At 36.1% G+C, this 17,126-nt stretch overlaps 2 protein-coding genes across 4 annotated transcripts; both read left to right on the top strand.

Moving 5' to 3' along the window:
• Positions 1-5,859: 5,859 nt before the first annotated feature.
• LOC126725433 (cytochrome c-type biogenesis CcmH-like mitochondrial protein) lies at positions 5,860-8,657 on the top strand. Of its 3 annotated transcripts, none has more exons than XM_050430177.1 (4): positions 5,860-6,016; positions 6,737-6,912; positions 7,978-8,109; positions 8,196-8,657. In XM_050430177.1, exons 2-4 carry the CDS (start codon positions 6,769-6,771, stop codon positions 8,394-8,396), a joined length of 477 nt encoding a protein of 158 aa, XP_050286134.1. In that variant the 5' UTR covers positions 5,860-6,016; positions 6,737-6,768; the 3' UTR covers positions 8,397-8,657. The 3 variants fall into 3 exon arrangements, with proteins under 3 accessions (XP_050286134.1, XP_050286135.1, XP_050286136.1); XM_050430178.1 differs by lacking the exon at positions 5,860-6,016 and adding an exon at positions 6,054-6,217; XM_050430179.1 differs by lacking the exons at positions 5,860-6,016; positions 6,737-6,912 and adding an exon at positions 7,050-7,340.
• A 155-nt stretch (positions 8,658-8,812) lies between these two features.
• On the top strand, positions 8,813-12,612 carry LOC126725432 (protein PLANT CADMIUM RESISTANCE 8). Its single transcript, XM_050430176.1, has 4 exons — positions 8,813-9,848; positions 10,948-11,019; positions 11,333-11,545; positions 12,340-12,612. Exons 1-4 carry the CDS (start codon positions 9,695-9,697, stop codon positions 12,429-12,431), a joined length of 531 nt encoding a protein of 176 aa, XP_050286133.1. The 5' UTR covers positions 8,813-9,694; the 3' UTR covers positions 12,432-12,612.
• Positions 12,613-17,126: the final 4,514 nt, after the last annotated feature.

Below are 17,126 nucleotides of genomic sequence, written 5' to 3'. Positions count from 1 at the left end.
TACTCAACCACTCCCCAACAACTCAGGTCTAAAGCTGATGGGACAAGTATCAGTCTTGAAAGGGTCGACCCTACACGTGGACGAAGGAAATTGAACACATGCGAGTATAAAAGAAAAAATATGTAACCTAAAGAGGGGGCTCCTCCAGTCCCACTAAAGGAAGAAAAAGGCTTCAGAGGCGAAGATATTGGAACCCTGCATAAATATCTTAACAAAACCTCAGCCAAGAAAACATGACCTAGCCTTTCGATCCCACTCTCTACAAATGATATTGTATGGGCCCATTTACGTGCGAACCCAACCCAACTGCGGTTCCACGCGAATCGTGTGCTTACAATTGGCGCCGTCTGTGGGGAGGCTTGCGTGTTAGCTCGAGCGGTGACGAGGTTGAGTTTCTGTCGAACAAGGGACTATGAGGACGCCTGTATCACCGGCGACACGTTGTTGCTATTCCAACATAGACTCCCACTAGGGGCTATGTTCCACGGTGTCAACGACATGGGCAAGCCTAGGGGCTTCAAACATCAGGCCGACCTCCTCCACCTTATTCGAGGAGCAAAACCTTCGGAAGAATAAGCAAGTAAAGAAGCATACAAGTTTTGGACAGAACCAAGGCCTTGCATGGTCCTCGGACCCAAGCCTCTGGGGAAACCAACTACTTAAAAAGAAGCATACAAGTTTTGGACAGAACCAAGGCCTTGCATGGTCCTCGGACCCAAGCCTCTGGGGAAACTAACTACTTAAAAAGAATCATACAAGTTTTGGACAGAACCAAGGCCTTGCATGGTCCTCGGACCCAAGCCTCTGGGGAAACCAACTACTTAAGAAGAATCATACAAGTTTTGGACAGAACCAAGGCCTTGCATGGTCCTCGGACCCAAGCCTCTGGGGAAACCAACTACTTAAGAAGAATCATACAAGTTTTGGACAGAACCAAGGCCTTGCATGGTCCTCGGACCCAAGCCTCTGGGGAAACCAACTACTTAAGAAGAATCATACAAGTTTTGGACAGAACCAAGGCCTTGCATGGTCCTCGGACCCAAGCCTCTGGGGAAACCAACTACTTAAGAAGAATCATACAAGTTTTGGACAGAACCAAGGTCTTGCATGGTCCTCGGACCCAAGCCTCTGGGGAAACCAACTACTTAAAAAGAATCATACAAGTTTTGGACAGAACCAAGGCCTTGCATGGTCCTCGGACCCAAGCCTCTGGGGAAACCAACTACTTAAGAAGAATCACACAAGTTTTGGACAGAACCAAGGCCTTGCATGGTCCTCGGACCCAAGCCTCTGGGGAAACCAACTACTTAAGAAGAATCATAGGGGGAAACCAACTACTTAAAAAGAATCATACAAGTTTTGGACAGGACCAAGGCCTTGCATGGTCCTCGGACCCAAGCCTCTGGGGAAACCAAGTACACAAAAGCGCCTTTGGAGCTCCCTAACTCCTAGTCGACTGCTCGGATGGATTATTTATAAATCATTAGCCTTGGACGACATTCACGCGCTTATCACAGAATGTCCAACTAATATCCCGGTTAGTTTCTTAAGTTTGATTCATTACAAATCATCGGTATAACGCCTGATGGTGCTGACAGGTGAGATTTGATTAAATTATACTTCAGAGTAGCTTTATCACAAATATTCTCAAAGCAACACATACATAGAGCACATTCGTTCATAAAGTTGTGTTGCCCATTAGATCAACGCTTAAAACATGTAAATCAATTTCCACTTTTATTACGATGAAGAAATAGTACAGTGTACAAATGAAAAGCTAGAATCAGCCCACGTCAAAGCTTACTACATAAGCAAGAAAAGAAAATACAAGAAAGCTGGAGAAAGCCGAGGAGGTATGTCGGAGGAAAGGTTGGCTACGGCTCCGAGACCTTATTCTTCCCCCGCACCCTTACATGCCCATAACTCAGGCAGCCAAAGAGACCCAACTTGAACCTGACACCGTTGAAGAAAAGGTGCAGGGAGTCGGAGGTGATGGGGCTTTCTCTAAATATACACCTGCCGCAAAGCAAAGGCGCTGATGGAGGAAAACCCTTCTTCTGCTATACCAAAGTGCTGGCATGAACAGAGCCTGCTTCGGATTTTGGCTAAAAGAGGGAGAGACGCCGTCCTCCCTCGGTGGAGATGGAGTATTCTCCTGAACTTGTGCTTCCTGTGCCCATACCTTACAATGATAAGCCTCATGAAGACACGGCGCTTCTGCGGCGGAGACGGATCTTTCTTCCCAACCTTCACTTTCAACATGTTACGCCAAGAAATGAGAACTCCGGATATGGAAGCTGTGATGTGGGAGAAAATCTGAAGGATTTGTGCGTATATAAAGCAACTTTATCTCCTTCCCATTTATTAGTCAAGGCAAGGTGATGGCAGTCAACTCACGTGGTGTCCCAAGAAACGCTACAGATAAAACAGTCCTGGCTCAACTTCCAATATCAACTACAACCACAAGATTAAAGAGCCTCGTAAAGGCGCGCCTCGGTCACCGTGACATCAGAGAGTACCACGTGGCCAGAAGTTGCAGGAATATCCCTTAATTTATGGGCTAGGTGGATTCGTGGCCCCGGGCCCGCTTTGTGTAAGGGCCCAGGTACTGTAGCCGACGCCGAGTAGTGGCCATGGCCGGGGACAACCCCTTTTTGGCACCTCGTGAAATACTTGAGGAAGAGGAGAAACTAAGCTCAAAGAATCTTGGACAGAACCTAGGTCTTGTATGGTCCTCGGACCCAAACCTATGGGGAAACCAAGTACTGAAAAAATCTAAGTTTAAGGCAGAACCTAAGGCTTGCATGGTCCTCGGACTCAAGCTAAAAGAGGAAACCAAGCACTGATGCAGACATTGGTCTCGGACAGAACCTAAAGCTTGCATGGTCCTCGGACTCAAGCTAAAAGGGGAAACCAAGTACCGATAAAGACACAAGTCTCGGACTCACGCCTAAGGGAAAAATCAAGTACATAAGATAAAGCGCATAAGTCCTGAACAGAACCCAGGTTTTGCAAAGTCCTCGGACTCTGGCTTCTTGGGAAATCAACTGCCCTAATGAAGAAATTTCTCGGTCTAAATACTGGAAAAGGTTAAGGCTCGCGTATCGTGGAGATGGCAGAACAACCTCATGATCGTCAACCTAAGGAGGCCGCTCATCCAGTGGGTAACATGTCCTCGGATAACTGCTTCTTACACCTTATCGAGCATTTAGTACCCATCACGGATAATTTTAAGGTAAGTCTCATTCCTCACTGGTCGGATTGTTATGTTGAATAATTTTGTTAAAGTCATCATGGCATCTTTTTATCAATGATTACTTTGGCCTTAGCTATTAGTGGTTCAAATGCTATACTATTATGCCGAGCAGCGCTTTCACATTTGTTAAAATATATAGACAAGACATACGAAATAGAATAACAATAACTTTTATTAATATGAAAAATTGTTACAACGTACAAGAAAGGGCTTAAACAAGCCTATACAAAAAAAAAATGAACTGCTAAAACAGTAACAACATCCGTAACATAAATAAGTAAACCATCAAGTGTCTTCTGAACTCGCTTTCAAAGTCTCTCTGAAATCTACGCCTCAGAATTGTTCATATCAGGAGAAGATCCTTATACAAAAATAATGGAGGAGAAGGAAGAAGAATTGGAACACATGGAAGCACTTCAGCAAGCTCTTGTCACTGAAGAATGCAAGGGAAAAAGAAGATGGAGGACATGAGCGGGAAGGAGGAGAAGAAGAGGGAAGCAATGAAAAGAAAGTAAAAGGAGCAAAAGAGGGAAAAGGGGAGCCATATTAGGTATGCTCATGAGAGAGCAGATGGAGATGACAAGGGATGTTTTCGACTCAGTCATACTAGAAATGGGGTATGACGAGTCCCTGCTTCGGATTTTGGCTAAAAGAATGGGGAGACAGATCTTGAGTCTCCGCCATCCTTGCCCTGACCGAGTCATCTCAAGCTTTGTTAGGGCATGGCGTTTCTGGAAAAGGAAGGATTCATTCATGGCCGATTACTATGGTGGATGTATTATTGGATTAGGAGCAACCAGATGGAAGAAGTGAACTATAAGAAGGGCCTAAGGGATTCAGATATGCAAGAATCACCTCTGGATTTCTCTCTTTATGTAAGGGAGTAAAGCAGGGGCGCATAACCCGTTCTGATCCTCAAGGGAATCTGCGAATAAATGCGCATTCATTCCATTCCCCCCACGTTATCAGCAACCGTAAGATTTGGGAGGCCTCGTAAAAGGAAGATATTAAAAGCACACTACGAATAACCGAACGGTATAAACGCATCACGCGCAAATCGAGGAAGACATCTCGTGGAACGGCACATTCCTTGGGGAGGTGAAAAGTCGCCGACGTTGATCGAGGGCCGAATTTAATGAGCCGCTATAAATGCTCGGTATTATCAAAACCCTCCTATCCAACTAAGGGGTCGGACAGCATGGTTTTAAGGGGCTATTGTGGGCCCCGGCAACAGATGGACCAGATCCACCTGTTCACAAGAAGACTTAAGGCCCAAGCCGAAGAAGATAGTAGCCCAAGCCCAATAACGCAAAGCATTAATATGCTAGAGGAGCTGCCGAGGAGGGTACAGCCCTCGGCTGGCCCAGAACTACACTAAGGAAAGGGGCAAAAGCGGCATAGGGATAATCTTGTAAGAAATCTGAAATATCTAGAAAAGGCTGCCCATACTACCTGCCCGAGACAGAGTTTTGCCTCTGACAGAGTCGTGTTTCTTTAGCTTACTCAACCACTCCCCAACAACTCGGGTCTAAAGCTGATGGGACAAGTATCAGTCTTGAAAGGGTCGACCCTACACGTGGACGAAGGAAATTGAACACATGCAAGTATAAAAGAAAAAATATGTAACCTAAAGAGGGGGCTCCTCCAGTCCCACTGAAGGAAGAAAAAGGCTTCAGAGGCGAAGATATTGGAACCCTGCATAAATATCTTAACAAAACCTCAGCCAAGAAAACATGACCTAACCTTTCGATCCCACTCTCTACAAATGATATTGTATGGGCCCATTTACGTGCGAACCCAACCCAACTGCGGTTCCACGCGAATCGTGTGCTTACATATATATATATATATATATATATATATATAAATTATCTAGAATTTGTAAATAAAGAGTACAGATAACCTTGTGTTTGTGCAAACACAAGAAAAATGGAAGAACACAAGAAACTGAAACATTCCCAGCCCAATGTCTACTCCAATACATTTCAGCCCATTAATCATCATACTTTTTTTTTTTTTGAAAAGGCATTAATCATCATACTTAAAAATAATAATAAAAATTTCCCTTATTTTTAATGTGAGAATAAAATTTTTGACTAACTATTAAAAAAAATGATTGAGGAAAAAATTGAACTCAAAATATAATTTAAGGACTAAAATAGCAGATTGCTTCAAAAAGAACCAATAGGCTTAGTATGAATGTATGATAGCGGGTAAACATTCCTGACCCAATGTCTGCTCCAATATATTTCAGCCCATTAATCATCGTACTTTTTTTTTTTGAGAAGGCATTAATCATCATACTTAAAAATAATAAATAAATTTCCCTTATTTTTAACGTGGGAATACAATTTTTTACTAACTATTAAAAAAAAAATGATTGAGGACAAAATTGAACTCAAAATATAATTTAAGGACTAAAATAGTAGATTGCTTCAAAAAGAACCAGTAGGCTGGGTAGTATGAATGTATGATAGCCGGTAAAGATTAGATATAGAATTGAAAAAAAAAAAAAAAAAAAAAAATCTTAACTTGCATTGCACTAAGAATGTAAATTTTAAACTTAAAATAAATAAATTTACAGGTAAAATAAACAAATGTGAGAAGTTGCAAGTGTACTTAGTAAACCTATAAATACCCACAAATAAATAAATTGTAAGCGAGAACGAGATTACCTTAAACCTTAAACCCAACAAAACCCATATATATTCAGCTTGATTCAAAAACTTGAAGGCAGACCGAGTAGCTCACACTCTCACTGTAAGTTTTGCAATTCACTTCTTTCTCCATCACTCACTCTAACGCTTCTGCCATTCCTTTCCTTTGATTCTATTTTTCTTCTTTATCCTCTGTTTGGCTCCGAGAAAAATAAGGGAAAAATAACATAAATTTGAAAACCACCTTATCTTCCATTTCTCATCATCCAGAAAACAGAAACCCATTCTCAATTAAGCTTAATAGGTGCGTTTTTCCATTTTATGAAAACCATAACAACATTGAATAGATGAAAATTTCATTTTCTTTTTTACCTTTTCTCTTCAATTTTCTCGGCGACCAAACAGGGTTCTACTCTTATCCTTGATGGGTTTGATTGGAAACAGCGTGAAGTTGTCAGGGTTTTGTAATTTTTTTTTGCAGAATTGTCTTGTTTATAGTTCTTGTAGAAGTGTTCTATATCATTCATAGTGGAAGGAAATTTTGTAATTTGGGCTTATACTATGGTGAAGTTGTAATTTTGTTTGTCACCCACTAATACTGGAAGGAAATTCTAGTTTCGTGAATTTAAATTATATTTAAGCGTTGAGTTTTAAAGGTTGGTTGCTCTATTCACAAAGGGGGTTACAACTAACATGTTGGGTTTTTGGGTGTAACAACTGTTTGATGAAATGCGTCAGAGAGAAGAAGCTTTTAAATTTATGGACTTGTTTTTAAAGAAATTATTTATATGTTATTTGTGATTTTTTTTTGGTGTTTTGGCAGTTACTTAGAAGTTGAGGTAATACATATTGACAATGGAGAGTGAAGATGATGTAGTGAAGAAGACAAGGACGATGGAAGCCCGGGCAAGAAACATCAGTCACAATGTCCGGTGCACTGAATGTGGAAGTCAATCCATTGAAGATTCGCAAGCGGATATTGCAATTCTTCTCAGGAAGGTAGTTTGCTTACTTTAAACGATTATCTTTGCCTTTCTGAAAACAGACCAATAATATGCTTCTAATCCTTGGTGTTATAATATCACAAGGAATTACACTATGTTTGGATGGAGGGAGAGGAGAGGGGCCCCTCCTCCCCTCTCCTCTCCCTCCATTACAAAAAATTACCCGTGGTGTTATATTTAGGCTAATGTTTAGACTTTTTCTAAACTTCTAGCTGTAGTCAAAGTTGTGAAATCTTTGAATTTGAGTAGGTACAAGTCTGGTTTGAGTTACGCAAAGATTGGAGCACTTGCTAGTGTCTTTAAGTTGATTTTGATAAACTGTATATGCCTATGCGTGTCTGCAGGCATGCTAACCCACACACACACACATATGAAAGCACATCTCTAAAGGGACCTATTGGATTGATAACCTGCGTGCAACTGGTAAAAAATTTTCTTTCTTTCTGCCTCTTAACTTTTTGCTATATTTGATTAACCTCCGTAGATCACTGGTGGAGATTAATCAGGGGCATCCTGCAATAAGCCTCTTATTGTTATCAAGGTTTCCATTTCTTATTACCATGAACAGGGGTTCCTTTTCTAATACATCTCATTCTAGTGTCAACAACTGGATTCCTTTTTATTTCTTATTTTTTATGGAGACAATGCAATTCTTTCTTTTCCCAATCAAGTTGTGAGTTTACATCAGATTTTGGTTTTCTTTGTCAAATACAAATAGAGCTTAAATTTTGATAGATGAGTATTTTAACAAAGAACAAGCTTCCAGTTTTCAACTAGATATTAATTGTGACTTCCGACTTCTAATTTAGTTTTTCAGTGTAAAAATTTGAAGCATCGTAAAGAGGACCTGTTTTAGAAATTATAAAACACATAAAAAAGTCAACTAATTTCAGATAATTAAATAATAAACACCATTCTACTCGTATAAAGTATCTTAAAGAGGACTTAATATTTCCTGCATGAATTTTTCTGTCTTCTTTATGCTCTTTTGATAATTTTTCTATGAACAACCTTGTAAATGAAAAATTCCAATTGGATACTCATAATGCTTGCAATGCAGTTAATTCGTGATGAGATTCAATCTGGGAAGACTGACAAAGAGATTTTTAAAAAGCTTGAGGATGATTTTGGGGAGACAGTACTTTATGCCCCAAAGTTTGACCTGCAGACTGCAGCATTGTGGCTCTCACCGGTTAGTTTAAGGGCCTAAAAGCAACATTTTCATAGTGCTTAAACTATTAATTTTACTGATATTAACCTGTTGAGTTTTTGGAGCAGCTTATAGTTGCAGGTGGTGCTGTAGGAGTATGGGCTTTCAACAAGCACAGGAAACAGACTAACGTTCACATCATGGCTTTAAACCTTGTTAGAGGGGTTTCATTGACACCAAAAGAGAAGGAAACAATGCTAGATCTCCTCACGCCTCCTCCTTCAGAAGGAACTACTCGATCCTGGTGGAGGAGATGGCAAGGTCAATGATGCCCATTGCTCCCATTGTTTTTTATTTGTCTTGGCTAGAAACTTTGTGCTGGAAATTTAGAAACCGTGGTTAGTCCCGGATTTGCAAAATCTGAGAAGCAACTTGTTGGAGAGTTTGTTTTGCTAGGCTGGACTAGGTCATGACAAAGAAGTGTGATTTCTGTACAATATTGTACTGCATAAGATGACTTTGTACATTGAGGATATTATTCTAGTTGGTTTTATAATATAAAATATCTGATCCTTATCGTGTTTGAAATATTTCATGTTTATCATGAGGTTTGAATATTTCAGCATTCTTGTTTGATTGAACTGAATGGATTATTGTTATTCATTTTATTAAAAAGAAAACCTGAAGTTTACTTTTTTGCCTTGTATGCATGTAACCAAACTTCATAGACTGGGAACCTGTTTACTGACAAGCATCACCTGATAAAGATTACCTGACCAATGGATCATCAATTTAAAACTGTAATTTGTTTTCTTTTCGAAATTAAATATATGTTTTTATTAAAGGGGGACAGTCATCATCAACCGTTGGGTTCCAACTTCTTGCATGCAATGGCATGGCCTAGATGCAGAATGGAATTGTAATATGGCTCATCATAGATAGCAGGGACATAAGATAATTTAGGACAAGAAGTTCAAGCCGCACTGTAAAGTCATAATTCAAAGATGAATGGGAAAGCAATTATGGATTGACTTGAAAAAATGGGCTTTAGAAGTTTGTATAAGGTACAATAGTCTAAATTGGTTTGCAGACCTTTGATGGGCATCGGAATGTTGTCGAAGTACATTGGTCTATCCTCTGACAAAAGGGAAAATGGGTCCCGTTAAGTATTGTTTTTCTAGTTGAACTTCCATTGAGGTTCATGCTATTGACCTAAAAATTCAGAAGTCTTTCATCATTTCAAGTAGTTGGGGTAGTATTTCAATCACACCCTATTGGGATCTGAAGTCAAGGATCTTAAAATTCTAGAAGTCTAATGTCATTTGGAATGGTAGGAACTGCACTGTAGTGTACACATCCTGTGTATCAAGAAAAAAGATATATAGGGAGGAGAACGGAGTGGGATCACTCAAATGAGGTTGGTTGACTTGACTGACTCTTCATACTTCAACTTGTGTTCAGAAGGGTTCTTCAAGTTTAAATCCTATTGCTTCCCGTTGAGTGTCCATTGTCCAGTAATCATTTGCAAGATTTCTTAAAAAATAAGGCTATTAATTACAAGCCTAGTACATTCCCACTCCTTGTCCTTCAGAAAGCAAAGCAACTTGGCAACTAAAGTACTGATCAAATGGGTAGGGTCGAAGCCACCCAGGATGGAGAAATACCACAACTTGGTGAACCTATTGGTTCATTTACTCCTAAGTTTCAAGAACAGAAGAATCAGGCCATTGGAAGCCCCTGGAGCACCGGATTATTCGACTGTCATGAACACCAGACAAATGGTATTAGTGTTCTTTAGTTATATTTTTGGCTTTGTTTTGTTGGTTTCTATATATCTATAGTTTGATGTGTCTGCTCAAAAGATTTTTGCTAAAGACAAACATGTCTAAATCTTAAAACACTAGGAGAGGATTTTAAAACCTCAATTCGAACTCACTTTTTAGTAGGTTGGTCCAACTCATGCTTGATATAAACTAGGGCTTTTTTAGGAAGAATTCTGGACTCAGTTTCTAAAGTCACGTGTGCGTGTTTGTGTGTGTGTTTTGGTTTCAACAAATGGGAGAAGGGAAACTTGAATTCAAGTTCTCTACAATGGGAGAATTGGGCAAAGCCATTGAGTCACAAGACTCTTAGAAGTCTGAGTTGAGTAAGTACTTCGAATGATCAGATATATAGACTCTAAACCATTGAGCTTATTGGAACACTGCAGCAACTGGCTGAGTGGTCATACCAACAGTAACTCAAGTTTCAAAATCATCCAAACTTGTACAAAAGGATTAGAATAGGCAGTTTAGAATCTGGCTACATGTACAACAATACTGTTTGACAGTCTTGAACATCATATTAAAAAATGGTAATCCTATCACATGATTGCTAACCTAAAAAATGGCAATCTTAATGCAATTTATTTAGTTTCTTTTAGCTGAGATTAAAGAATTTAGTGACTCTACTGATCATCACAAAACTACAAAACTGTAACTTTTATTTTCTTTGAATGAAATCTGCCTGAGGGTAGCTTCACAAAAAAATTTGTGTTGCTTCTTTTGGCTGCTGAAGTCTAAGCTAGGCCAAAATGACTAGCTAATAGTAAGAAACTAATAATTTCTAAAGAATATGAAGAAAGAAACGCTTAAATAGCACTTTTCTTTTGCTTGAAGGAAAGAGTGATTGGTTTTATTAAGCCATACTAATGGGATCAGATCAAATGGAAAATAACACATATATCAATAATTCATTACACTCACCAAAAAAATACATGTATATTGTTACAGAAAGAACTGCTCATGATCCACCGATTATTTTAACAGGCCTATGTATGATATAGCAATATGGTACAAGGCAGAACAATCAATCTAACTCGTTATTTATTTATCTTGGCAGCCATTATGACAGCCTTTTTACCTTGTGTGACATTTGGGCAGATAGCAGAAGTCCTTGATGCTGGCGAAATGAGTAAGGATCCATTACCCAACCTTCCCTATTTCATACTTCTTTCTCATCATAAACACCTAATTAGTTACATGGTTATGTACTTATATGCATAATAATGGCTTCAAATATAAGTCCCCCATCTTTTTTTTTTCTTTGCTTATAACAAGTGGGAGAAAGGGATTTGAACCCAAGTTTGTTTAATGAAAGGAACTTGGTAGTGTGATTGAACTATAAGGCTCTTATCAAGTCCCCTATCAGTATGACTATTAATTCTAATATGATTGGAGACATGGTTGCCACCTACTAATTGATGATGACATATTGGTGACTGCAGCTTGTCATTTGGGGAGTTTCATTTACCTCTTGATGATGCCTGCCTTGTGCTCTCAATGGATAATCGGCTCAAAATATAGAACAAAGCTGAGGAAGAAGTATGATTTGGTAGAAGCTCCGTATACAGATGTGATCTCTCACATCTTTTGTCCATGCTGTTCCCTTTGTCAGGAGTTCAGAGAGCTTAAAAACAGAGGACTTGATCCTGCTCTAGGTACTACATCTCATTCTTTATTTATTTATTTATAGGTCTCTCTTAGCATAAAAGTGCAAATGGAGTTTAAAGTGCTTAAAGACTGATTGCTCTAGAAGCTATATGTTTATCTACAGTGAAGAATGTCTCCTAAAAGGCACTAGAATGATTTAACAAAACTACTTTAAGTGCAAAATAAATATTAGCTTGCACTCAGAAGCATATTCAAGGGAGAGAGTGACATCTAATGACTTTGATATATGCTAATTCTTGATGACACATTTTCATATTATTTTTCTTGAGAAAGTCTTTCTATATCAACTTCACTAGTTTAATATGATGCAACTCCACCAGGAACATGCTGATGTGAATGGAGATAATATTAACCACTTCAATTAGAACTAAGAAGTTTAAAATACACACTGACTCTGGTTATAATTTAAATTTCTGATTAACTAATGGAATTTTTTTTTTCTCTTCATGTTGTTGAGGGGTCAGACAAAGACAATTTACACAAAATAGTTGAATTGCCTTTTCAAGCTTCAAACTTTAATCAGTTTTACTTCTCAAAAGATAAAGAAAAGAAAAGAAATCACATTTCACATTCAAAATGCCAACCCCAACATCTAGTTAGCATAACAAAGGTGGCATCGCAAGTCACATCATTACTCAATGAGGCCAAAACATTAGAGCCTAAAGAAAATTTTAGTTTCAAAATATGTTATAACATATTTTGTTTTCCTGGCTTTTTTAACATTTCAATTTCAAAAATTTTCAAATGGAGTTAAATTGGTGTTTGTTAATATTGTATGTAGGATGGAATGGAATTCTTGCTGAACAAGAAGGAAGAAGGCATCATGATCAAACCGTAGCTGTTCCTCCTCCAAAGCAAGCCATGTATACCTAAGAGTTACAACCTCACATGGAAAGTTGTCAAATCTCTATATTTGTTTTTATTTTGCATCTTGCATTTCCACATATTGAAGATTAAAAGGTTATGTTGGGCTCGAGTTTAATTACAACCACCCCTTTTTAAGCTTGTGACCATCCTGTTGAATCAAAGAAGTGATTGAAATTTTTAGTGTGCCTTTTATAGTAATACCTAGATTATGCAGATTTATGTGTGAACTTGGATGCACTAGGACTGTTTTGAGTTCTATTTCAAGCCTGTATTTAGTTCGATTTGTTTTTTGATATTCATAAAACATTTTTTTTTTATAAAGAATTATTTTTAATTTCCTTAATTTTGAATCCTCCAATATAGAAGTTAGGGGTCTATTGGCCAAAGGTCTGTAGCTCCCCCAAGGAGAAAGTATCTTCACGAGGGTATGAGACCATCTTATAAAGTTATAAGGCATCTTTTTCATATTTGGTGGGCCTCACACACATGTGAAATCTTCATATTTTGAGAGGGGTGAGTTTTATGAGACTGTCTCATAAGGAGAATGACTTGAGACATTTTATCCATCAGCCTTGACAATTTTTGCTGTTACTGAATATAAACAATAATCTTCTTTTTAGATATAATATATTTCAATTTAGGATACCCGTTTCATGATATTTTTCATCATTTTTTTTTTGAGAGAGTTTCAACTTTTAACCTATGACGTCTACTCCTAATGATAATACTTTATCATTAGACTAAGATACCAATCAGTTTTTAGTGTAGGCAAAGATTAAACCTCAGATCACTTATTCAACCATCAGAGACTTTACCAATTGAGTTAATTGAAATCCACAATATTTTTTTATCATCAAGTCAAGACACTCATTGATTTTTTAGTATAAATGAGGTTTGAACCTTAATTTTCTTATTTGAACATAAAAAACTTTAACAATTGTATTGACTGAAAATCCGTATAGACAACAACTTTAATAATTGATGCATGGGTGATGCATGTGACTAGATATGGCAAAATGGGCGGGTCGAGTTGGGTTAATCGGGTTGTAGGTCAAACGGGTTGTGAGTCAAAAAGGGTTATTTTTGGCAGGTTAAAAACCTGTTTGGGTCAATCGGGTTGCGGGTCGAGTCAGGTTGGGTTGATCCGTATTTTTCACATGAATTTTTTTATTATAAAGAAAACAACATGTATTTGCCATTTAGAAAGTCATGCAATAAATTACTTGATGTAAAATGCATTACTTTGAATTCACCACTTATATCAAGAATGAATTCAGTTAAACTTATTAATATTTATTCAATAATTTTAAAATTATACAAATCCTAACATTGCTATCTAAAATAAAATAACACAAAGATAAGTAAAACAAATGCATAAGTTTTATTTCTACACAATATTAACATTCCAAAATATAAAACAAAATTACAAATGACTTGTTAGATAACTCATTTGACAAAGAATAAAAATATATAAGAAATTTACAATCTTGAAAATTAATTTTATAATCTATTATCAATTGTGGTTGACACTTTATTTCAATTTGAGATGTACATTAAAGTTTGATTGTTTACTTATTTATACATGATATCTTTTATGAATATCATATCATTGTTAAGTAATACACACTTTAGGAAATATCATAATTTATTTTGAAATGCCGTTTATTTTGGGCATAAATTGTTGAAAAAATAAGTCTAAGCATTCATAATTTATGCTCATTTGATACTTTGACTTCACTATTTTCACACTTGTGAATGTTTCTCACACATGTCTACAATTTTATATCTATATTTTTAACTCTACTGTAACCAGATTATCTTGGCATATACTTTGCTATTTGATATTTAAAAATCTTTACTCATCACAGAATGTTCAACTATTCATCTTTCAGTTAATTTGCAAGCAGTTATGTAAATGTCTTAATCATTTCCTTAAAACTCACAACAAACAATTCAACAAATATTGTCTTAATTTTATTAATTTTTTTACAAAAAAAAAAAGTTTTAAAAAATGATTTGGGTTCAGGTCAGGTCCCGGGTCTAGTCGGGTTGACCTGCAAAAAACACGGGTTAGGTCACGAGTTAACCCGTTTTTACTTCGAGTCAAAAAATTGGATTTGGGTTGAGTATTTTTAGGTTGGGTCGGGTTGGGTCAGAAAATTCTGACCCGTTTTGCCATGTCTCCATGTGACAGAGCTCTCAATAATGTTGAAGGTCAAATGTAATGGAATCATGGTCCCCTAGTAATGATGAGGCATGAGATCTCAATAACTTTGAAGGTACATTGAAATGGATTTGTTCGCTAGCGGGGATGAGATATGTATTAAAAATTAGAATTTTGCATTGGGTGATTTATGTGTACCAAGGCAATTCTAAGAAAATTATGGCATTTACATCCACGTTGAGAAGTTTCCTAGAATCCCCCCACCAAGTCCCCAAAACTGTTTTTTCTACTTCACCTTTTCAGTCAGCATTTCCTTTCAATTGTCCTTAATGGGGGTTGCAAATTACAACTCAGTGGCATCCTTGCCCCCATAGTTCTCTGCCTTTACTTGTCAAACCCCGCCTCTCCTTAAAATTACTAAATATTTTTTTTGTTTGAAAGTAAAATTACTAAATATTTATTGATAATGCTAAGTCTATAATATTTTTACAATACTTTCATAAGTAGTAAGTTGTTACTAGTTTTAATGTGAATTTATAATGGAAAATACTTTTTTGCCCACCAATAACAATCTACCACATAATATTTTTTGTGAAAGTGTTATAAAAATGTTGTGACCTTAACATTTATTATATTTTCGATAAGCTCTGTTTGTTTCGGCAATAATATTTTCTAAAAAATGAGTCATTTTTTAAAAAGTATTTTCTATAAAACTACCTCATTTTTCTATATTTGGTAGCAACCTTAAGAGTTAAAAAATAATCTCTTAACTTCTCTTATTTAGTTTACTATGAGATAGAGTTGTTTTCCAAAAAAAAAAAAATAGTGAAAAACAATCTCTAAAAATAAGTATTGCTTTTTTTGTTGACCAAAAATAATTTTCCTTTGACTAATTTTTTCTAATGCTATTAAACGCTAGAAAACATGAAAATTATTTTTACACAAAATTTTCCATTGAAACAAACAAAACATATATTTATTTGTGAGTTTCATCCTCTCAAAGCTATTCCATTGTAACAAGGATAATATTATATACTTGGTACATAATCGTGCATAAAAATGATCAATTTTTCTCTTTTCTTTTCTATGTTGTATAAAAAAAACAAGAAGAAAACACCTGTACATAGTGTTTACTGGTTAGTGTGACTTCGTGAATAATAAAATAAAAAAAATACTTCAGTCAACCTGTTATTTATTGTTATTAAATCAAATGATCCAATTATAATAAGAACGTGTCATTCACAAACAAAATATAAACAAATTTCTCCAGTATCATAGGCTATTTTTTTTTAAGAGAGTTTCAATATATGACATCTGCTTTTAATGATAACTCTTTACCATCAGACCAAGACATCAATAAGTTTTTGGTGTAAGTAGAGATTGAACCCTAGATCTCTTATTCAACTATCTGAGACTTTATCGATTGAGTTAACGTTTTAGTATCATAGGCTATTCCTATTCCACCTTCAAAGAATCATTGGTTAGCAAATTAAAAAGGAAAAAGGTCAAAAACTACAAAAAAAATCCTGAATATATGCAAAGAGGAGGTACCTTTCTTTTTCAATGGCCAAATTAATTTAGTCCCCTCATAAAAGAACCTTAAGTTTTAAGGCCCATATCAACTCCATTTTTTTCTTACAACTAAAATAAGAAACCTTTCTTTTCTTTTCTTTTTCCCTTTTTCTCTCCTAATTTTTTTGATGTTTCATAAATAACAATGGGGGGAGCTTATTAAAAGTGGATTTTTATAAAGCAGATTTAAAATAAAAAAGAAGAAGGATGTTTTTGTAGGCTCAAAACAAAACAACGCATAAGATCCATAAGAAAGAAGATTCAAAAGCTCATAATAAAGGTATGCATCATTATACTCATTTCAAAGAAGATTCAAAACTAGTTCTTTACGAATAAAATTCATCACATGCCTCCACAAATAGATATATTATGACTTATGATTGTCAAAATATTTTGTAAAATGCAAATAAATATAAACAATTAAATCGTATTTTAGAGCAAAGTAAATCAAATAATGATTTTATGGATTTATTGGAATTGATCCCAAATTCTCAATCTCATTGCCATCAAGCCTGAAATTCATTCAAAAAAGTTTTCCCCCCCTTTTGTAACAAAGGAGGAGGATTAAAACTAATACTCTCTTCTTTAAGACAATAGCCATTAAATCTTGGCATAAGTTAGTAAAATTTGTTGAAACTTCTTTTAAAATTTAATGAAAAGTCAAAAAGGAAAAACATCCGCAACCATTCCCTTTTACTAAAGAGTAAAGAACAGTCTTCATTAACTTTATAATGTAATTTTCTCAATATTGAGAGAATAATTTACTATCATCAGGCAATCTAATAAGATAAATTTCTTATTTTTATTTAAAAAAATATAAAAATTAAGAGTCTTTATAAGTTTACATTATATTTGCGATCTAAATTTACATTACAAGTAAAAAAAAAAAAAAACTTTTCAAAATAATGTTATAAAAAAAAAAAACTTTTTAAAATAAAAAACCTTAAATCCCTTTCCATGAGTGC

This window comes from Quercus robur, chromosome 5, assembly GCF_932294415.1.
Source record: "Quercus robur chromosome 5, dhQueRobu3.1, whole genome shotgun sequence".
NCBI classification, from domain to species: Eukaryota; Viridiplantae; Streptophyta; class Magnoliopsida; order Fagales; family Fagaceae; genus Quercus; species Quercus robur.
This window is presented reverse-complemented; position numbering and strand designations above follow the sequence as displayed.

Bases quoted from the DNA above. Each gene is read 5' to 3' on its own strand.
- LOC126725433 (XM_050430177.1), top strand. From the start codon at position 6,769: ATGGAGAGTGAAGATGATGTAGTGAAGAAGACAAGGACGATGGAAGCC. The intron at 6,913-7,977 runs GTAGTTTGCTTA...CTTGCAATGCAG, and splicing joins TTGCAATTCTTCTCAGGAAG to TTAATTCGTGATGAGATTCA. The intron at 8,110-8,195 runs GTTAGTTTAAGG...TTTTTGGAGCAG, and splicing joins CAGCATTGTGGCTCTCACCG to CTTATAGTTGCAGGTGGTGC.
- LOC126725432 (XM_050430176.1), top strand. From the start codon at position 9,695: ATGGGTAGGGTCGAAGCCACCCAGGATGGAGAAATACCACAACTTGGT. The intron at 9,849-10,947 runs GTATTAGTGTTC...TTATCTTGGCAG, and splicing joins TCATGAACACCAGACAAATG to CCATTATGACAGCCTTTTTA. The intron at 11,546-12,339 runs GTACTACATCTC...TATTGTATGTAG, and splicing joins AGGACTTGATCCTGCTCTAG to GATGGAATGGAATTCTTGCT.